The 22,656-nt window shown below is 35.5% G+C and overlaps 4 protein-coding genes across 14 annotated transcripts; 2 read left to right on the forward strand and 2 right to left on the reverse strand.

Annotated features, from left to right (window-relative positions):
• The first annotated feature begins 1,778 nt into the window (after positions 1–1,778).
• Positions 1,779–4,555, forward strand: LOC109162190. Of its 2 annotated transcripts, none has more exons than XM_019310929.1 (3): positions 1,779–2,039; positions 2,133–2,633; positions 4,071–4,555. In XM_019310929.1, the coding sequence occupies exons 1-3, from the start codon at positions 1,889–1,891 to the stop codon at positions 4,409–4,411; spliced, it is 993 nt and encodes a 330-aa protein (XP_019166474.1). In that variant the 5' UTR covers positions 1,779–1,888; the 3' UTR covers positions 4,412–4,555. The 2 variants fall into 2 exon arrangements, with proteins under 2 accessions (XP_019166474.1, XP_019166475.1); XM_019310930.1 differs by having other exon boundaries at positions 2,133–2,629; positions 4,070–4,555.
• Positions 4,384–6,927, reverse strand: LOC109162191 (protein arv1 homolog). 3 transcript variants are annotated; one of them, XM_019310932.1, is made up of 10 exons: positions 6,584–6,734; positions 6,447–6,496; positions 6,242–6,331; positions 6,090–6,135; positions 5,861–5,943; positions 5,676–5,770; positions 5,465–5,531; positions 5,248–5,323; positions 4,676–4,840; positions 4,384–4,495 (listed from the first exon to the last, which is right to left on the reverse strand). In XM_019310932.1, exons 1-9 carry the CDS (start codon positions 6,714–6,716, stop codon positions 4,716–4,718), a joined length of 765 nt encoding a protein of 254 aa, XP_019166477.1. In that variant the 5' UTR covers positions 6,717–6,734; the 3' UTR covers positions 4,384–4,495; positions 4,676–4,715. The 3 variants fall into 3 exon arrangements, with proteins under 3 accessions (XP_019166477.1, XP_019166478.1, XP_019166476.1); XM_019310933.1 differs by lacking the exon at positions 4,384–4,495 and having other exon boundaries at positions 4,521–4,840; positions 6,447–6,494; positions 6,641–6,927; XM_019310931.1 differs by lacking the exon at positions 4,384–4,495 and having other exon boundaries at positions 4,521–4,840.
• A 2,362-nt stretch (positions 6,928–9,289) lies between these two features.
• Positions 9,290–12,348, forward strand: LOC109161990 (somatic embryogenesis receptor kinase 1-like). Its single transcript, XM_019310606.1, has 6 exons — positions 9,290–9,665; positions 10,286–10,357; positions 10,504–10,647; positions 10,812–10,883; positions 10,985–11,056; positions 12,090–12,348. Exons 1-6 carry the CDS (start codon positions 9,445–9,447, stop codon positions 12,160–12,162), a joined length of 654 nt encoding a protein of 217 aa, XP_019166151.1. The 5' UTR covers positions 9,290–9,444; the 3' UTR covers positions 12,163–12,348.
• A 131-nt stretch (positions 12,349–12,479) lies between these two features.
• LOC109161989 (probable serine/threonine-protein kinase kinX) lies at positions 12,480–18,037 on the reverse strand. Of its 8 annotated transcripts, XM_019310604.1 has the most exons (6): positions 17,795–18,036; positions 16,703–17,700; positions 14,448–16,495; positions 13,364–13,683; positions 13,235–13,300; positions 12,480–13,072 (listed from the first exon to the last, which is right to left on the reverse strand). In XM_019310604.1, exons 2-6 carry the CDS (start codon positions 17,661–17,663, stop codon positions 12,793–12,795), a joined length of 3,675 nt encoding a protein of 1,224 aa, XP_019166149.1. In that variant the 5' UTR covers positions 17,664–17,700; positions 17,795–18,036; the 3' UTR covers positions 12,480–12,792. The 8 variants fall into 8 exon arrangements, with proteins under 8 accessions (XP_019166149.1, XP_019166146.1, XP_019166150.1 ...); XM_019310601.1 differs by having other exon boundaries at positions 12,480–13,300; positions 17,795–18,037; XM_019310605.1 differs by having other exon boundaries at positions 12,480–13,006; positions 13,268–13,683.
• Positions 18,038–22,656: the final 4,619 nt, after the last annotated feature.

Genomic DNA, 22,656 nt, shown 5'->3' on the forward strand with positions numbered 1-22,656 from the left:
TATAAATACTCTTTGTGTAACCATGAAACCACCCACCGGCCATAATTGGAAATTGGAGAAGAGGAAAAACCAAAAAAAAAAAAAAAAAAAACCTCTTCCCCTTCATACGCATATGTGATGCGGTTTCTAATATTCATACACAGCAGCTCACATTCACATTTGTCACATTATACCCATCAGTTTGGTCAACATATTGTACTTCCACGCACTCGTCGGTACATACCACATTATACCCAAACAGCCTCCCAAAACGGAAATGGTTGGTGTATATACTGATTTTCACACTCTTTGCAATCTCATATACACGCACAAACACACATATATTTTGTAACCGTTTTTACTGTTAAAACTTCGTAACTCGCAAGACATTCACAAACGATTGTAATAGCAGAAAACGCACAAACCGTGTACCTGTAATGCACACACCTGCGATGGTAGATGTTGTCTGTGCGCCTCGCCGGTCCGGCTTCACACTTGGAATGTCTCGCGCGTTTTTTTTGCCCTTCCCATGTGATGTATCACCCCATATATATTTAGTGTATTAATATCCCTTAAATCGTGCTTAGCTTCCCATATTAATTTTAACCATAATTAGGCCACTAGGTAGAATTACTGTTAACACCCTTACTTAATGATATATCTTTATTTTATTCTAAGAGATCTCATGATCTCAACCATTGATTTGGAATCAATCTATGGATATCAAGTGATCTCACAGGATCATATAATTAGGGGGGTGCAACAAATTCGAAGCCTATATATATATATATATATATATATATATATATATATATATATATATATATATATATATATATATATATATATATAATTGAGATCAGATGTGGAGGTTGTGTCCAGATGAAACATGCGATGAAATGACAACTATTGATTTTGTCAAAATCAACGTCTAGGATGAACGCGGATTAAAAAACATGGTGACAATTTGATATTTTGGATATTGTTCAAACTTAAGGTGCGTATTTTCTGGGCTTAAGGTGCGTCGTGTTAATACTTAAGGTGTGTTAGTTATACACACTTGAGAACTTAAGGTGTATTTTTGTTGAAACTTAATGTGCGTCATTCTAAAGCTTAAGGTGCGTCGTTACAAAGCTTAAGGTGTGTCCTTCTAACACTTAAGGTGCGTCATTTTAACATTTAAGTTGTGTCAGTTATGCACTTAAGGTGCATAACTTCTACACTTAAGGTGTATCATTTTTACACTTAAGGTAACTAGGTAAGTAACTTTACTGCTTAAGGTGCGTCTTTGTAACACTTAAAGTACGCCATTTTAAAAACTGAAGATGCGCGATGTTAAGACTTAAGGTGCGTCATTTTAACACTTAAGGTGCGTCATTCTAACACTTAAAGTGCATCTTTGTAATTAAGGTGCACAATTTTTACACTTTGTTTCTTCCTTTCAGGACGACGGTTTTTGTTTTTGTTTTTTTTTTTTTTTTAATTTTCATTATTTCTAGACTAACGACTCAGATCTCACTGCATGTTCACACTTGTGAGACTCTTTGCACACTTGATAATGAGTCAGATATGACTAGATCTGTTTACACGAACTCATAAGATAAGTCGAGTCTTTATGCAAGAGTTGTTGTACTGCTTCTAGAATGTAAAAGTGAAAGTCCCTTAGGTTAAATTTTATGTTGATTAAAATTGTACATTATCGTATTAAATACTTTAACAGTATAACCAAGTAAAATGGGGATTGGTTATTCATTCACTAACAACTACAATACATTATGACGCAAAGTTGTAAAAGTAGTAACTCCGTGGCCCTTTTGTCGAACAACGGTATGATAAATGAGACCTCAGAAACCACTTTTTCTGCCTTTTATTCTCTCCCAGTGTCCGCTACTCGCTTCACCCAACCAAAATGCTGAACCGACAAGATTCTCTACTCTCCTCCTCCCGCCGGCAGACACCGCCGCCGGAAAATCGCCGTCGAGAGAAATCCGTCGGTTGCATGTCCGGAATCTTTCACCTCATCTCCAAATACCAAAGCAGAACCAAACGCCTTACGTCTGGTATGTATGAATTAATTACGTTTCTTTTAATATGGTTTGGTTTTTTTAAGGTAAAAAGAACAAACTGTGACGGATCGGAGGGAGTATTTTCAGGTGGAAAGCGAGGAAAATTCAGCGAAGATTCATCTCCGGCGAACAACAAAGTGACGGTGGATGATCAGAATAATAACGCTGAAGTAATTGTACAGAGAAGTCCCGCTCTGCCACCGGAGCTCCGCCGTCGAGCCTCCGCTGAAAATGGAGTAAAAACTCGACCCTCCGCATTGGTGGTGCGGCTGATGGGGTTGGAGGAGAAGTGCTCGCCGGTGGTTGCGGCGGAAGGAGAACCATCGTTGACGGAAGTGAAGAGGAAGATGCTGTTGAAGGCGTTAGACAAGTGCAACCAAGACTTGGAAGCGCTTAAGAAAATTATAAAGGCCGTGGGGTCGTCGTCGTCATCGGCGAGCGGCGCATCCACTCCGCCGGCGGCGGCGGCTGTGGAAACATGCAAAAACAAATCTACGGCGGAGCATCAGCTTCTGAGTCCGATCAGCGTGTTAGACGAGCAGATGATAAGTCGTTCGCCACCTTTGAGCAAAATTCACGACAATATTGGTTCGTTTTCAGTTTCCCTAATCTCCATTTTCAATTCGCCATTAATGCTTAGATGATAATATGGTTATTCTTGCTTCTTCTCACTGCTGATCACACACACACACAAAAAAAAAAAAAAAAAAAAAAAAAAAAGAAGTTTACTTTTCTACTTTCTAGGTTGTATTTACACTCGTCACGATATATGTTATGGAGTATGGCAAATATAGAGAAGCTTTATGGTGCTTGCTGACACAATAATCTTATTAAATATGATATATATAATTTAAGAAAATTATATACTACAATGTAATAGAGCCAGTAACTTTCAAAAAAAAAAAAAATATAATTTAAGAAAAAATTATAATATAAAAAAAAAACACCATACATATATATTATTATTATTTTATAAATAAAAAAGGCAATGGCATTTTTACAAATAATTATCACATATTTTTATTTATATTAGTAGGCATAGTATTTGCATGGTAAATTTTCTTATAATAATTATACTAGAAATTAAAAATTACTGTGACAACTTTTATTTACAAAAAAAAGTACATTTCTATTTATAATACTACGTAGTAGGCATAATACATTTTTGACATCATAAAATTTCACTAATTATACTAAGTAATACACAAAATAACATGAATTAAAAATATGAGTTAATAACATATGGGGTCTTCCGAGTATAGTGGTTTTGCCACGTTTAGTCATAAACTTTCAAATTGACCACTCGTATTCCTTCAATTTTTAAATTGTTACCATCCGTCCAACTTAAACACCCTTGGTCCTTTAACTTTCAAAATTTAACCACCAACGGTCCTTCTAGAAAGACCATGGGTGGTTAAAATTTGATAGTTGAAAGACTATGAGTGGTTAACTTGGACCACATATATAAAAATTTGAAAGTCGAAGGGCCACAAGTGATCAATTTAAAAGTTTAGGACTAAACGTGACAAAATCAGTATACTCGAAAAACTCTAGATGGTTAACTCTTAAAAATATATATATAATTTTCTATAGTTACATGTTATAATGTCATATTTTAAAATTAATAGTAATAAGAAAAATATGATGTGAAGTTTGAATGGTAAGCAGTGGTTGGGTATGGATGATGGTCCATGAGCATGAGGTGATGTTTCTCAACAGCCCACATAATTACTGATGATGATACGGTCAAAAAATGATGAAAGGTACCAAAGTGAAAAACAAAGCATCCAAAGAGACACACAAAAGGCAAAGCACACAATCATAATTGCTTTAGTTTGCAGACCTCTCCCCCTCCACTTTCTCTGCTTTAATTTGGGTCCACTCTCCACCATCTCCATATTAACCTTTCTTCTTCCCCCCTTTAATTTCCTATTTTCAAGAATCAGAAACTTCATTCCCAGCTTCTCATCTCTCCATTCTTGCATGCATGCATGCATGATTAGATTTGTTTGTCTTATTCTGCAGCACTCCACATTGTGCAAAGGAGCAAGAAGGCAGGGGGGACAGATGGCAGTAATACCAACTGTATTCTGAACAAGTTCACCACGAGTTCTTTCCGAACAAAGCGAGGGGCAGTTGCCGCCTCTCCTGTAATGTGGTGCAGCAAAGCGATGGTTCAGAGCGTGGAGGAAGTGTGCAGAGACATAGCTTGCGGCGAGCACAGAGAGGCTGGAAAAATCGGACTGGTTTTACAAGATTACATCTGTGCAGACTTGATTCAAGAGCTCGTTAAAGACTTGGGCTCCTCCTCTCCTTGCACGGTTTCACTCCCCTTCGAGGCATGTAGGAGAAGGCTTTGTCTCTAGACACTCGGATCACCAGCGTGTGTGGTTTTCCTTTTCGTTACTGACTCTAGGCACAATTTTATTTTTCATAAACAGGAGGAAGATCTGTAAACATACAATAACATTAAAGTTTCTTGATCCAAATGAATGAGATTAATTGAACCAGTTTGGCGCTCAATTACCCTGACCAACTTCCACAGATACTCAAAAGATGGAACATATATATATAGTTTCCGCTACTCTGCTAGGCAGATGAAAACTAATATATGGAAATTGAAACCACACCTCTGAAGCCAGTACCATAGAAGTTTGCAATTCAAAGTAACTATGAAGATGAATAGATTTGGGAGACCGCTGCAAATCCTATGAGGGTTTGCTCAATGAATAACTTCATGGTATGTGCAGCCAAGCAGATCCATAGGCATCGAATCATGTCTTTGTCAGTAACCACTGGTACATGGAGAAGACGAAATGAATGCTAAATGAGGCATATATAACTGAAGTTTAAGTTAATCTTATTCCATCCAAGTGGGGTTATAAGAGTCTCAGGGCCACATCTTGGACCGGTTTGCAAAAGTGTAATTGGCAGATTTTGTTAACCTATATTCATTTCCAGAACAGAAAGCTGAAATGTTGACATACTCAAATCATCTCGAGATTTGAAATTCACAATTCAGAATTCTTATTCACATTCTTTTACAGGGTATATAGAAATAGACAAGGTAAAAGGGTAAATACTGCCTAGGTGGAATTTATAGTGGAAACAATAGTTGGTCAAACAAATTTCATAATTTAGCTTAACCTATATAACATGATTTCCATATCTAAGGTAATGAATGAAGGTTCAAAGATGTTACCTTTCAATGCTAGTGTATTGGACGAGAAGACAAACATGTCAATAACGAAAATAACAGGACGAGGAAATTCCCATACCTGTGAAGTTAAAGAATATTACTATGACAATATCATTCAACTGAACCACCATTATGATAATTAACGAAGAATTTGCATTGAAAAGGACATAAACAATTGGGTCCACACTAGAATAAGAATTATGGAAGAAAACAAACATACCATCATCGCCACAAGGAATATCTTTAAGTAACTTGAAACAAGGATTGCAAGCAATACAGACCTAAACCTGTCCAATTCGAGCTAATAAGAAACTACAACATGCTTCTTACTTCTGTGAGGATTAATGCAATACTTAAAAAACTAGTAGAAAGTTGACTCCAGTTGCTACTTCAAGTATCTGAGAGGGAATTAAAGTTCAAGAAAATTTTACCCCGAATCTCTACTGGTTGCATTCAGAAACCGCCTTGTGCCAAATAGTAACATTCCAAGAAAGATGAGGTTCCCAAAGAGGACTCCATACAGAGCCTACATGGCTCTCCACATTATAATTAAAGCAGAATGTAAAACCATTAACACCAGGCAAGAATGCCCTTAACCTACAAATCCAGGGCATACCTTTCCATAGATGGACAAAAATGAATTGAAGCTTGCAGGCAAGATCCTCTCCTTTGGACTAGTGCTTAAGACCATCACTCTGTCTGTCATAGTTAAGACTTTTTTGGGTGATAGAACTACACTGCTCTTGCAAAACAGTTCACTATCTATGATGAAACAAAATAAGTAACACTAGTAGAAAATGAATAAGAATCTGTTAACTGTAATTGCAACATCACAAAATGGATACAAGAATCCATGAGAAGAAATCCCAGAAGTGATTTCCATAACAATCCCTGCAAAAATAAAAACAGATTCCAGTATCAATAAATTAAAGTATAGCTAGAGTTCTAGACAAGAATGTGCATATATAGTAGAGGAAGTATTCCATTAAAATGATACCTCAAAATTGAGTTTCTCCCGAGTAAACATATTATAGAATAAGTGCATATAGGCTTTCCTTTTATGTAGAATCAAATCAATCATGAGAATCTACATCCAAAAGAACAAGAAATAGAAGTTAAGACCATGGAACAATGATTCAAGCATTGAACTTCAAAATTCTTATCTAAAGTTGAGATTTTTATTTTTATTATTTTCAAAAAACCATGATTTCGCACTCGATGTACTCGTCGGCGACAGCTTTACAGTTCTCCTGCAACGAAAAAGGAAAGAAGCCGCTGTAACCATTTTATTAAATTAATCAAAATTACCAAATTTCAGCTGATATAAGCCCACTAAACCTTTGAAGTCTCCGGGCTGAGAAGAGGGGAAGGGGAGAAGGAGAAGAAAGGAAAGTACGCATTTCATGAGGCGGATGTTGCCGGGGGAGTATTGAATGTAGAGAGAGTTGATTGCTAATCCACACTCGACGCATCGGAATTTGCCGCCGTTATCCATTCGGCGGAAGAAATAACCAATCCCGTCTCCGGCTTCTACCTTCGTCTTTACAGATCAACTGAGAAGATGGCGACGGCGCTCCGAGCACTGGCAATCGGCGGCGGCGTTTCGTCTGTTCGTTCAAGTTCTAAATTTTGAAGCACCTGAGTGGCACGTGCTATAAAATTTGGGCTTTCTAGTGGGCTCATGGCCTGGAGGAAATGAAATTTCTAATGGAATCGGGGATTTATATCCTACATCACGGCGCGCGTTGCACTATGCGTCCACATGCAAAATGACGTCGTTTTAATTTTTTTTTTTTTTTTAATTTCTCGCCCCAGTGAATAGCAGTAGTTTTTTCTTTAAAAAAAAAAATCCGTTGTTCAAGAATGTACATAATGTTATACTAGAATACACATAATGTTATACATGAATGTACATAATTATATAACAAAATATACATACTCTTTTTAAAAGATAATACACATAATCTAACATAATACATAATAAACATAAACTTTTAACATAATACACATCAACTCTTAACATAATACACACAAATTTTCTGATTTGGATGTACATAATTGTATAAAAAGAATGTACATAATTGTATAAAAAATACACATAACTGTATGAACCAATACACATAACGTTGTGAACAAATACACATAACGTTGTGAACAAATACACATAATCTCAGCAACTTCATACCGTGCCTCCCAACACTACCCAAAACGATGTCGTTTTGGGAGGCGCGCGTCGCACAGTGCTATGTGCGTCGTGGTGTAGGATATAACGATTGGTTTAAATGAGATCCGGCCTCAATTCAATTAGTTAATCCATACAGTTGTTTCAGAGAGAGTTTTTTTTTTTTTTTTTAAATACTACTGACTCTGTTACAATGGAGTATATGTTCATAATTACTTTCTCAATTTATTGAAGTACAATGAGTCAATACCGTCTGCACTAAGGCTTGAACCCATAACCTCCCCTATGCACGTAGTATACACATATAAAAGAGGGCAAATTTTATCGTGGACCGTGGTTCACGTAGCAGTATGAACTAAGTAGATAAATAGTCATTTGAAGTTTTTTTCGTTAACAATGATAGGCGACAAATTCTGTTATGGTCTATGTAGTAATCTCTCTTGTTATTCATTTCATTTTATACACATTGTAATTTCATTACATCACCACAAAGTATCATTATTGTTCAATTATAATTTCATTTGACAATATACATTTAATATGTGAGACTTGATATTCAATTTCATTTTATACACACTGTAAGTCTGTAATTTACAGCACCACTAAAGTGGATTTTGACTTTTAGATTTTGTTCTTTTGTCAGTAAGATGTGTCAAAAATATGTATTATTTATTTATTTATTTATTATTATTATTATTATTATTATTATTATTATTATTATTTTGGTGACGAAGGAACCTCGTCTTATGACCCTAGTTGACAAATGATCACAAAGAAGTCAATCAACATAGATTGTCCATTGTTGACCTCGTCAAACTAATAATGACAATAGATTGCTCCCGTTGAAGATTAAACATGTAACCTTGTAGTTACCAAGTCAACAGTCTGACCAACTAAGGTGGAATTGCTTGTGTGATATTACTTATTTGATGTGAAATACTGAAAAATGTATCATAAAATTGTAGAATAGGGCAATTCAGTTCCATTATTGAAAAAATAAGGTATTATTATTATTTTAAATAAGAAACAGGTATTATAAATGAGTAAAATAGTACACTTAAATTTTTAAGTAAAAAAATTACAACTAATAATCACTTATGTATCATACTAGTTATGATTGTCACCGTTAATAGTCATGACTATATTAGTGTGAAATGAAGATAATCATGAATGTCTTTATCTGTTTTTTTTTTTTTTTTTTAAATTTTAAAATTTTGTTAACATTATTAAATTTATTATTGAAATTCCTATAATATTTGAAAAAAATATATGTGAAATGCTAATTAACCCAAATTAATAAAAATTTACTGAATAATAAATAACCATTAGACTCAATCCGGGTTGAACTTCCATTTGGAAAGTTGTGAGTTCGAGCCTCAGTGGAGGCGTTATTAGCTCTTTGTGTTTCAGTAGGTTGAGAAAGTATATAAACAGATACTACAATGTAATAGAGCTAGTAGCATTCAAAAAAAAAAAAAAACCATTAGACTCAATCCCACAATTTTATTTACTTAAAAAGTATTTTTTTTTTTGGGACTAAATTTAAAAAGTATATTAAAACTTAATTTATGAACGCATATAACAGTTTTTTTTTTTTTCTTGTCGTTTTCGCGAACCGTGTAAAAGGAGGCTGCCAGCCAAATTGGATTGGTTGGGTTAGACTTTTAAAGTAAACGATAAAAGAATGACTGACTTGACTTTTAAGCCCCCCATTTACGTCCAAGACCAAGTCATTTCCCTAATCAGAAATATTTATTACTTTTCATCCTCTATCCGTGCCAAAATTTATTTTAACAAAAATTGGAGGGCACCTGAGCAAACACGCAAATTTTCATTTTATTAAAAGATAACCCAATCATACAAAATTCTTCCTTTTGTACTCCCTGGCTGATTTCCCATTTCCGACGCGGATCCTCTCTTCTTCGCATTCTGGGAGTAACTAACTGTTTGTGTTTGTGTACTAGTACGCAAGTAGTGCCTGTTGAAATTGAGTTAGGGTGGGTGGGAATTGAAGCGCCATGGCGGCTGCTGCAAAGTTGATAGTTGCAGTTGCAGTTGTAGCACTGGCCGGTGCTGTGTGCGGCGGCGTGAGCGCAAATTCCGAAGGGGACGCGCTGTACGCGCTGCGCCGGGGCTTGTCGGACCCCAACAACGTGCTTCAGAGCTGGGATCCCAATCTGGTGAACCCTTGCACCTGGTTTCACGTCACTTGCGACAAAGACAACCGTGTCACTCGCGTGTAGGTTCCTTTCTCTGCTATGCACTTATCCTAAATCCTATTTAAGCTTTTCTGTTACTAGATACACTATTTTCTGTTCTAAATGGAAATTAAAGTTGTGATTTTTTTTTTTTTGGGGGGGGGGGGGGGGGGGGGGGGGGGGGTTTGTGGAGGAAGGCTACTTTAAGTTTAAAGTTGATTGGATGGTTCTTTGGACTTCTAATCTCGTGCAGCACTGGGATTACATTGGTATTGGTGAAATAATTAATGATTAAATGTTTCTGTACGATGATTCATAAGCATGTACTGGGATATTCATGTGTTATTGGAATCTCCCTTTTTGGTAATTGATCAATTTTTAGTTAACATATGCTTCCTGGTACTTCAAATGATGCCCTACAAGTATAACAGAATACAATCAAAACTAGGTAGTTCTTGAAGGAGTGGATTATTGGAAAAGACTGCAACTTTGTATTTTAATCATTCAGTCAAACTGCACATTTGGGTGTATTTTTTATTGTTCATCTGGGTCTTGGTGTTTTTCATTCATATTCCTCATTTGTTGCAGTGTTTATTATTTTCATTTCCTTCGTTTAGTAATTATGGATCTTATGTGCAATATATTTCAATATTTCTTGCAGGGACCTTGGAAACTCAAACTTATCTGGTCACCTGGTGCCTGATCTTGGGAAGCTTGAACGTTTGCAGTACCTGTAAGTGTTTCTATACAATTCCTTTTCCCACCTTTGGAATATGCTCTTTGTCTTAACTGAAATGATGCTATGAAAATTTAACGTCTGATGTTATGCCAAAAGTAATGCAAATATTTTGTTTAAATCGGAAAATTTTATATGTGCAGGGAGCTTTACAGAAATAACATCCAGGGCACAATTCCTGTTGAACTCGGTAACTTGAAGAGCCTTATAAGTTTGGATCTGTACAACAACAATATCTCTGGTACAATTCCTCCTTCATTGGGGAAATTGAAAGCACTTGTTTTCCTGTAAGTTTGCGGTCATGAAATCTTTTTTTTATCTCACCTGTAGTTTTTTTTAAGGTGATCAATTAATTATTCCTGTCCAATGGATGTAGTAGACTAGTAGTGCTCTAGAACTCAGACACATCCCTTATGTTGATAAGAAGTCACTAATCTAATTACTTTTGCAGGCGCCTTAATGATAATAAGTTAACCGGGCCAATCCCACGGGAACTTACTAGTGTTTCTACTCTTAAAGTTGTGTAAGTGGATTTTGACTTGTAAATTCTGTTCTTTTGTCATACTTGGTGTTGAAGAAATTGAAAATTTAAAAATCTGTACCTTTCTTTTCTCTCCTTTCCAGGGATGTATCAAATAACAATTTGTGTGGAACAATTCCGACTTCTGGTCCATTTGAGCATATTCCACTAAACAAGTAAGACACTTTGTCTGTATTGTTTTCAAACTCGAATTTAGTTGTGATCCATAAAGAGCAGTATTTGATAAAAATGCCCAGACTTGTTAAATGATGCACTTCTCTGGGGATAAAAAAGAACTACCTGAGGGGCCGTAATATCCAATGTAGCTAAAGGAAAAGATTGTAAAGACTAATCCCTTTTTCGTTTAAGATTGAATTTTATATTTTGGATAAAGGAATGAACTTTTACCATGATTTCAGAAATGACCACCACTCGAACTGTACTAAACTGTTCTACCAAGTTTTTCTCATTTGATAAGAGGTCTAGTCTTTCTAAATATTCACTTAGAACCAATGCTTTTGGCACTGGTGCACTGTTCTTCTCCCCCTCTGTCTGTTTGTCCTTTTACAGACATTACTTTCCTTTCAATACTTTTTCTTCTAAAATATGATGACCAATGGTATTCCTGTATCCCAGAGCACATTTAAACTGAAAGTGTTTAACTACCACCAAAATATTTTTCAAAAGGTAAATTTTCTGTAATAAAAAAAAAAAAAAAAGAAGTTGAATTTCCGGAGGAGAAAAGATATATCAACAAAAATGCTAAAAGCTGATGTTAATTATGGAAGTTGCATGTAATTTGCGGTGAATGACCTTTGTGTGTGTGTGTGAGTGAATGAGTGAGTGTGGGGGGTAACATACTATACACGGTATTGCCTTAAGGTTGCCAGAGTGTGTACCTACCGGATTCTCTGAATAAATTCTCCTCGACACACATTTGATAAACTTTGTTCTTTCTCAATCTTTATATTTTGTTTCGGTTAGCATTGTGCTTTAAGAGCAAGTGGTGTTTCTGGTCCACACATGGGCATTTTGGACACTGGACACGATAATGTGGGGAATGAAAATAATTACATATGTACAGCTGATTGTCAGCATGATATGATGTTTGCATTGCCCAAGTCTTATTTGTCTTGATGAAGTTTGCTTTAGTTTTGCCTTTATAAGTTGTTATAGTGATTATTGTTTTCTGGGCCATTCAACTTGCAGCTTTGAGAATAATCCTAGACTGGAAGGTCCAGAGTTGATGGGACTTGCAAGTTATGATACAAACTGCTCTTAGAGGATAAGACTTGATGAATAGGCAACTGTCCTTGAAGATCACCTGTTATTTACCTACCTAAGCATGTATGTGTGTGACACTGTAAGATGCTTGAAAGTTGTAGCTTTATCAAATACTTTAACTTTAGCCTTGTTATTAAGGTTGTTTAATATAATATTTAAAAAAAAAAAGTTATGAATTTTTTTTTTTTTTTGTATGTATCTCTATGCACTAAATGCTGTGCAATATTAGTCAAGTTCCTGATTATGATTCAACCCCATGCTTACCTTCTTTGCTTGATCCAGCAGCTCTGAATGCATTTGCTATAATAGTTAAGATTTAAGAAGCCATAAAAGAGGGCAAAAGTATTCATTATTTTCAAGAAGAAATCTTTGGCCTTTAAATATAATAATTCAACTCTGATCTTTGTACAAAAAAAGTCAACAGGAAATAACAAACATTTCCTCCCACAAAACTCCACAATTGCCACAAAACTGAAATTAAAGAAAAGGGTGCTTCAAGAAATTGTATAAAAAAAAGTCATTCTTGAAGAAACTGATCCTCTGAAATGTCACTCAAGAACAGAAAGAAAATGAAACAGAAAATCCAATTCCATCTTTCCTTTGTTGTCCAATAATATTTCTTGGCTTCTCATTCTTTATCAGAGTCACTTGAGCTTGAGTCTGAGCTGGAGCTTGAACTTGAATCTGATTTGAGGGAATCTTCTTTCTTCTTGTCTTTGACATCGATTATACTTGAACTGTTATGTACAGGGGCTTCATGATGTGCAGGTTCAGAAGCTGTAGCCAAATGTGAATCTTCTGACCTGTCAACTTCATAATGTAGCTTTCCAGATTCAACTTTGCTTCCTTCTGGGACATCAAATGCTTTTAAAGTGGATTCCACACCCTTGAATGAGTCCCCTTCATCTGGCCCGGCTTCAAGCAATCCATCTTTAGAATTTAACTCCATAAATTTCTCTAGATTGGCTTCCAAAGCTTGCGGCAAAACCAAGACCGATGATTCTGCTGTCTTCACTTCCATATCAACAGAATCATGAAGAAAATGTCTCTTAGAGTTATCTTCATGGAGTTGCCTGTGATCCAAATCAATATCTTCAGTTGATCTTCCTTCAAATTCAATCTCATTTTCAATCAAACTTGAATCTTTGTGCAGTATCACTCTCTTAGAACTCCCAGATTCACTTCCAAACTCGTTCAACCTTGATCCTGGTTCTTTGATGCTAAAGTCACCAACTGCATCTAATTCAGATAATAATTCTTCACTGACATCCTTGATACAATCTGTATCTTCGATTAAGTGTTGCACATCGCCACGACACTCAACTGTTTCCAGCAAAAGTTCATGGTTTTCAGAGCCCTGAATGTGGTTAGCAACTTCCACCTCATCAAAAGCACTCTTCTTTATATCTGATTGACTAACTTCTCCTGTGGCTTCATCAACCTTGTGGAGAACTGAAGCAGGTGTAGCAGTTAGGCCAGCTTCCCCAATTGTTTCTACCACTATAAGTGGTTGTTCCTGCTTTTGTCAGAAGGAAGGATAATTATGTTGGCCACACGGAATAGCAAACAAGATGCACATTATATACTAATATCATGACATACTGGGTAAACCACATCTTGTGACCCTAGCTGGCAAAGGACTAGAAGGAGGTAAACCAGCCTAGGTTGCCTATAGTTGACCGGCTCAAACCAAGCAAGCCAATAGGCCACTCCCGCTGGGAGTCGAACTTGCAATCTTGTGGTTACCAAGTCAACAACTAGAACAACCTTGTAAAGATTGGGATCATGGGTTAAAGTGAATGGCCTTGATATGGGACATCAGTGCTTTAGTAAAACAGTAACTAGTAAAATTGAATTTAAATTTTATTTTCCTGTGTTTTAATTATTATTATTATTATTATTATTATTATTATTATTATTATTATTATTATTTTCAATAGCATAGGTAAAAGTCAGTACAACACACACACACACACACAAAGACTGAAAATGTATACAAGTAATAATTATGCAATTTCATAGGTTGTTTGTTCTCTTCCTAGTAGTCCAGATAGCTCTAAAATGCAGTTGTTGCAATGTCACCAGGCTAGCTAGAGAGATGTAATGATCTTCATGTTCCTTGCCCAACCATTAAGGCAAATTGTAAATTATAAACATATGATAAAAGTATATGATTCTAACCAGTTAACTAAAGTGTGGGTACTGAAATGAATAAATAAATAAGAGGAAAAGTTTAGAAAAGAATAGGTGCAAGAAAAGAAGAATTGATGTAATTCGACTAACCTGCACTTCTTTGTGATCCCTGGGAGGGAGATTATAGGACTGTTGAACAAGGTAAAACTCTTCAGCAGTTGAAAAAGGCTCCTTGCTCTTGGAAACAGATTCCATCATCAAGTCTACACCATTCGAAGCCTTGACATTTGGGTTGAACACAGAAAATAAACTTTCATCCTGTAGAAGCTCAATAATTTTATCATCTTCAGAAGTCCCCAAAGACGCTTTTGAGTCCAGAAAAACCTTACTGACTACACTTTCAGCAACTGCTGGAGTAAATGCATCAAAATAGGCTTCATTAATTTCTGAGGAGTTCAATTTCAAGACTTCCTGCATATTTATATCCATAGGGTCTGCTGACAAAGATTCTACTTTATGTACTGCTACTGAGGTGGTTGAGGTCGCTAGAATCTCTTCATTAATCGGGGTATATTTATTGATTTTGAGACCACTTTGCATGGATTCCCTATCTGCAAAAGCAAGAGCTGCCCTGACTGATGGAGGCGAGAAGCCCATTTCAGAATCTGCTCTCACATCTGAAGAAATGGAGGATAAAGAATCCGTTCTCACATCTGAAGAAATGGAGGATAAAGAAATGTGCTTCTGAAGTGGAGCGGGGCTTGAGTCGTAAATAGGCTCCCTATGTGGATTTTCATCAGTCGTTATGGTTGTGATATTGACATCCGACTTTTCTGATGAAGGCTCTCTAGAAATCACTTTTTCTTCAGCATGACCACTTCTTTCTTCCAAACCTGACAGCCATTGTGCTCCTCTCTCATCAAGGATCTTTTCACTTGCTTCAGAGGGTGATGAGGAGCTTGAATGCCAATTACTTTTCTGTTTAAAAGATGGCGACCTTGAATTAGTTTCTATCGAGCTGAAGTCCAACATGTTGGCAACATTTCCTTCCTGGATCAAACTTGGGTTCTCATCATGGTGAATTTCTTCATGATTCTGTTTAAATTCAATCTTGACACCAAATAAGTCTTTTTTACCATTTCTGCCCAACTCCAACAACTCCTCTTCAGAAAAGCTGCTTACATGTCCAACAGGCTCTATACTAGACATCACATCTAGCTCCTGAGAGATATGTTGATCAATTATGTTCTCATCCACCAGATCTTTGTCATTAAGGTTCTTGCCTACGATATTTTCCTCAGTAAGGTCATTCTCTTCCAGATCACTAACTGAACCTGATGATTCAGTTTCAGGAATAGAGCTTACTTTGGAGTCACTAAGATCACTCAACTGTCTTTCAAATGGCGTGTAGCTTGGTCCATCAATCTCCATCCTTTCTGGAACGAAGTAAGGTCTCAACCTGATATCATCTTGTACTTGCTTGTTTGGGCCAAATAATGATGGTTGTACATTGAAACTTTCATGCCTCCTGAAGAACGGTTCTTTTGGTTGTAATGTCATGAACTCTTTTTGGAAACTATCTTCCACAGAATCAGGTTTCTCTTCACCTACGTCATAAGGAAGATCAAATGGATTTCTCCTAGGAAGTAAAATAGATGGAGCAGACCCAGGAATTGGTGGTAATCTAAGGTCATTTTGATCATCGGGAATATCAAAAGGATTTTTTCTTGCAGTTGAAATGGGAGCAACATTGAACGGTAGATCAACGCTTCCTAAGTCTATCAAATTCCTTTCAGCCAGTGCCTTCATATTCTTCTGCGCTTTTCTTTTAGCAATAAGGCTCTCCAACCGTTGATTCCTTTCGAGCTCAGAGCTTCCCAAGTCCATGATACTCTTCTGGTCATCCTCGGTCCATGTAATTCCAAATCTATCACCTTCTTCTTTATCTCCGTGTATGTCTTCTTCATCTTCATCTTCATCATCTTCATTCTCATCATCTGCAGTTTCTAACTCTCCACTCCTTTCAGCCAGTGCCTTCATATTCTTCTGCGCTTTTCTTTTAGCAATAAGGCTCTCCAACCGTTGATTCCTTTCGAGCTCAGAGCTTCCCAAATCCATGATAATCTTCTGGTCATCCTCGGTCCATGCAATTCCAAATCTATCACCTTCTTCTTTATCTCCTTGTATGTCTTCTTCATCTTCATTCTCATCATCTGTAGTTTCTAACTCTTCACCCCTTTCAGCCAGTGCCTTCTGCGCTTTTCTTTTAGCAATAAGGCTCTCCAACCGTTGATTCCTTTCGAGCTCAGAGCTTCCCAAGTCCATGATAATCTTCTGGTCATCCTCGGTCCATGCAATTCCAAATCTATCACCTTCTTCTTTATCTCCTTGTATGTCCTCTTCATCTTCATCATCTTCATTCTCATCATCTGCAGTTTCTAACTCTCCTTGGTTTGAAATGCCATCGGTAAATTCATCCTCACTGTCACTTAGCTTCGAGTGTTTAAACTCTGCATCAAAATCGGCATCTGATAAATTAACACGTTGAGGATTGCCTTCATCCAAAAGAGGGTGAAACTCATCTAGCATTGGGATGATATTGGCCATTGAAGCATCGGGTGAACTTTCTGCTCGATCTGACCCCGAATCTATACTCTCATCCTCTTCTCTGTCTTCTTCCTCCTCCTCTCCTGGTGAGCCAGGATGAGAACCAATGTTTACCATTTTAGAGTCATAGGAATCCACAGATTTATCATTATCAACATCAAATTCAAGATTATTGTCATCTGTATTCGGAATTGGAGAATACTGGTACTCTAAAACATCCACATTTTCATTCTTCTGCTCAGATCCCGAATCATAACAAAACCTTGCTGCTTCATCAAACACGCTATTCACCGGTTGAATTTCCTGAGATTCTTTCTCAATGAGAGGAGTGCCATCACCAAACCTATTATCCCTCTCAACCTCATAAAATGGCTGCTCTGCAGCATCCCATCGTTTATCAATGTATCTTTCCACAGAATAGCTCTCATCTTTCTCAACAACACTAGCATCATCACAGGAAACTCCAGATTTCAGAGGTACTAAGATGTCATGAACTGTTTTCTCTTCCCTTTCTATCTCGGGCGCATTTTGATGGCCAAAACTTAACAAAGTACCAAGCAGAATTGCAGTGCAAACAATAACAGGAGACACAGACACCAATACAGAAAACAGAAAAGGAAATGATCTGTACAATAATGCCAAGAAACACAACATACCCACCAGGAATGGATGATTTCTAACAGTTCTATAACATAATCTAATCGAAAAGATCACAACTTTCCTCATTTGAACCCCAATCTCCAGCAATCCGACGCCCATTTCTTCCTCGCCTCTATCAACAATATCTTCAGAAGACCTGCATCAAGTCAAGAATTTAGATCAAGTGAAACAAGAAAAGTTTAGCTTAAAAGATCAATCGAAAGCTCTGGGCGATCAAACAAGGAAAATACCAGCTCAAAAGCAAGATCAATTCTTCACTTCAGCTCAGCAAAGTTAAATTGTGGTTTTCTTTTTTGACCCTTTTGTTGTTGGTTTTGGACAATGAAAAGAGGGAATTACTTACAAAGAGCGCTAAGAAGGAATTTAGGTAAGTGACGGCAAAGGCGGCCACTTTTCTGTCTTCTTCTTCTTTCCAATTCTGTACATTTCAGCACTAGATATTACTTTGATCAAGTCCACATTTCTGTTGGGGGAGTGGGATGTATCAATATATCATTAGAATAGTTATACTTTTGCAATTTTGCCCCCAGGGACTCCATTTTTAGCAATTTCGCTTAATCATATAATTTTAGGAAATTTATATCAATATTTGGTAGTAAATATATGCATGATTGTATTGAGTATGGGGTATGTTAACCGAGATTCTGACTCGATAACACTGTAATTGATAGTATTACATACAATTAATCATTCCTTACATTATTACGTCAGTTATTATTAACACAACAATAGAATCTATAATGTTATAAATTTTTTTTTTTTTTTTTTTTTGAGAATAGGGAAAAGATCACCTTATAAAACTACTCAATAGCCACATGCCTCAAACTTAGAACACCATGTTTGTACTCGGTCAAAATTTTGAAAATGTCCCTATGAGTTCTATCAAAAACTTGTAAATTGTACCCCTTTCACTCTTATAGGCCAACATAGCCATAAAATCAGTTATTTTATTTTGCTCACGATAAATATAAGCAAGCTTCACTTTCTAATATTATATAGTATACTAATATTCATACTGCTAAAGTACTAAATATAAGACATTGTATAAATTTCTTTGAATATTATAAGAAATATTATACAACCCTGATGGCTGATGCTGTCAGCCGGCTAACTAGATTTAAAAAATTAAAAACTAAAAATTAAAAGGAAAAAGACATACTTTATTGTCAAATAAGCTTGCTTAGTATGTAAGTTATGTAGTATATCTGTATATGACCATTTGGTTTTGAATAATATTACCCTTAATTTTAAATTTTTATTTTGTTTTTTTTTTTATTTTATTTTTACACATTGTTGATGTGTGCGTTGATTCACACATAAAATAAGGGAGTCATAGTTTTTTTTTTTCTTCTTCTTCTTTAGCATATATAAATTCCGAGGTTATTCCCATCTCTTGCTTTTGTTATGATTTGAGATTGGACCTCAGTTGTTATATTATAGACCGCGGTGCATAATCGATTATGCACCGAGGCCCATATACGGCGCCGTTTCTTTACTTAAAGAAACGGCTCGCCGTTAGAGTTAACGGAGTCCGTTTGTTTGGTGTATTAAACACCAACTGACACTACAGTATATCCAAACCGACACTGCAGTTATATCAAAATGATACTATAGTTATAGTAAAATGAAACTGCAGTGTATATAAACTGAAACTGAATAACATTTCACATATTTGAGTGTATATTGTACAATGAAGCTGTAATTATATCAAAATGATCATGTAGTTGTGTTTTAATAAAACTATAATGTATATAAAATAAAATTAAATAACATGTTCACATATTTGAGTCTATAAAATATCGAATGAAACTATAGTTATATCGAAATGAAACTGTAGTTGTGTTCAACTGAAACTGCAGTGTATACAAAATGACACTGAATAACAGAGTTACTTTTTGTAAAAGGGTGTGAAACGGCGGAAATAAACACTGTTAATTTTCATTTAAAAAAAAGACGCGCGGTGCATAATCGATTATGCACCGCGGTGCATAATATAATTTGCCATTGGACCAACTATAGGCCATGATTTGTAGTGGGCTTAGAATAAACCGGAAAAGCCCAATAATCTAGTAGGCTCCTTTATTTACGGCAAATTATGGACCCAAGTCCAAAACGCGCATCTGGAATAACAGTGTCGTTAGTGGCACTGTTTTCTCAGCCAATGATATATATATATATATATATATATATATATATATATATTGTGAATATAGAGTTTTAAAATTGTGAATATAAAGTTTAAAATTATGAATACAGAGGAATGAATTCAGAAGACTAACAACAAGGAAAGAACAATTTTTTTTTAAAAAAAATCAAACGGCGTCGTTTTGGCCAGGTCCATGGCATAACAATTGTTTATTTATTACCTTTGTTGGACTAACAAGACACCTCATGGAGGGAAATTATATCGTGGACCCTAGACCAATTTTGCAAGATGGATCATGATTAAAAACGAATTTGTATTATTTTTAAAAAATTTATATTAGGGTTCATCTTGTAAAATACCCTCGAGGTCTCTAAGAGCACAATTGCACTTAGGTCTCTAAGATCACCCACAATAGTGGGTTGTGCTCACCTTTTTTAGGAGAACATAGCTTATGTGGAGGAAAGAGAGGGAAGAGAAAGAAGATTTGGGGGCATGTAAGAGATTCTTTTTTTTGTGGGTCTCGCAGGAGAGAAAAAGTGGAGAAGAGAGGCGCAGCCTAGCGCGTTTCGCGCACATACAGCACTAAGCGGGGCGCATGCAATGCACACGCTGGCTGACGCGTTAATTGTTTTTTTTTTTGGGTCTAATTTTCCCCCGTTTTCTCCTTCTTCCCCCTCCTAATTGACACCTAAAAAAAAAAAAAAAAAAAAAAAAAAAAAAAAAAAAAAAAACTCCTATTGAGGTTGCTCTAAAAAGCTCGTGAAGAAGATCCACCATTCTAGAAATTATACTTAAATGGTAAAGTTGTACTGCAAACACTTGTGGCATTTGAGGAGCTTGTTTCTTAATAGTGAAGAATTCACTTTCTTACCTTCATAACCTCATATACTCTTAATCTTTTTTTCTTAGTGTGTGCTTAACTAATGTATCTCACGTCCAAAACCTAACGATTTAGTGTCTCAATTTTTGTAGTTCTTAAATTTTTAACAAAGTGACGGATTTAATCATTTAGATTTTTAATGTCAAATATTACATTTTATTAAAACTTAGAAATTAAATCTAACATGTGAACCATTAAAAAAACTAAATGTACATACCCACAATTAAGAAACTAATTAAAAGAGTAGTTACCCGTGCGACATTGCACTTTAAACATAATTCCTACACTGTTATTATCGAAGTTTGAACATTAATCTTTTCATTCAAATACTGCATACTGAATCATTGAGCTAAACCCATAAGGTTGAAGTTGGAATATTGTTATAAGAATCGGGCCATGAAGTATAAGTTGGATTGGTGTTGTTGTGATTAGATCTCCAGTTGTAATTCCAAAGAACCTGAGATGTATCGACCATTAAAATAATATGGCAAAGAATCTCTTTGTTTTCTGTTTTCGGCGAATCGCGACACGTCCGAAATTAGGTTTCATTCAACGTGTTGACGACAATGTGGTCTTGTCGTCTCTTTTTCGTTTTTTTTTGTTATCTAATAATTTGGTTTTACCGTTACGACAGCAAACGGAATAGTAAAGACAAAAGCAGGAACTTAGACTTCCATTATGTTTAACTAATATCTTCGTTGTTAGGCTCACGAATTTGTGCTTTTATTTATTTATTTGCATTTTTCAAAAGTGTAATTTATCCAAAAAAAAAAAAATCACACTTTTAATCGTTAAATTATAAGACAATAGTGATTATGTTATAGACACCATCATTTATAGTCTATAAACATTAGCGAATGAACCTTTATGGTTGTAACAGTTAATGGTTTGTCAATATAATATTTCACAAATCAATAAAATTAATTACTAAGAACGGTAAAATTAGTGTATTACTTGAAAGTGATAAAAATTGTGAATCTTTTACGTGTCATTTTTAAGGCTTATATACACAAGAAATATCTCGCAGATTAACAATAAATTTTAACAAATTTGTTAAATGATGGATGAAAAATATAACTTCAATGTCATTTCAAATCTAAAAGTGATGAACTTAGAAAGTGAGCGCATTTACGCATTATTACCTATAACTCAAAATTTTCATAAATAAAATAAAAAAGACTCTAAATTTAAGTTAATTTATACCTATAATATATGACCCAGACATCATCAGCACTCATCACTTGCATTTAGGAAAAGTATTATAAATTTTAACTTCAAAAAGGGTTGGCTAATTATTCCATGGAAATAATATGCCACAATAAATATAATATTCCATTATTATTCGGAGAGCATTAGATTATATATTAGATTAATATATAAGTATGATACTAACGAGGTTAATATTAATTAAACTCTTGTCGCCATCATGTCAGTTGTTGAAGTCTGGATCATAGTTTGGATTCTACTCCCTATACGACGTGGAATATAATAACCAAATTCTTTTCTTCTTTTTTTTAATAGTTAATGTGTCACTGTGTTGTCGTTATAATAATACAGATGAGATCGTAGTAATGCCAGTTTGGTTTAAGATTAGACTACTTGAGAGGGACTCTCCGCATATAAGTTCATGCCATATATTAATTATTAATTGATTAATTAATTATAGGATATAGAATATTATTGTCGGCGAAAAATATGTAGGTAGTGGAAACACTTGTTCAGTTTTGTGACAATATAAAAATGTGCTGTTTAGTAATATAAACAATACTTCGATTCTGTACCTAATTCTTGTTTTTTCTGGGTACCCTTCTCGCAGGCTGTCGGTAGCCTCATGGGCTAATATTCAAACCATATTGCAAAATTTCACATTTTTCACCACTCGAGGGTTAAAAATGTGACGGAAGCGTATGCTGTATAGTTCACGTGATCTGTATTGATTATGTTGAAAACGACGTTTTTATAAAATAATGATTAATTGACGCATTAGAGAAAATGGAGTCCAAATAGTAGCAGTGCAAAGTCGCATAGATTAAGGCTTTTGATGCGCTTTTGTTGTGTGTTTTCAA

Source organism: Ipomoea nil, unplaced genomic scaffold, assembly GCF_001879475.1.
Source record: "Ipomoea nil cultivar Tokyo-kokei standard unplaced genomic scaffold, Asagao_1.1 scaffold2926, whole genome shotgun sequence".
In the NCBI taxonomy this organism is placed as follows: Eukaryota; Viridiplantae; Streptophyta; class Magnoliopsida; order Solanales; family Convolvulaceae; genus Ipomoea; species Ipomoea nil.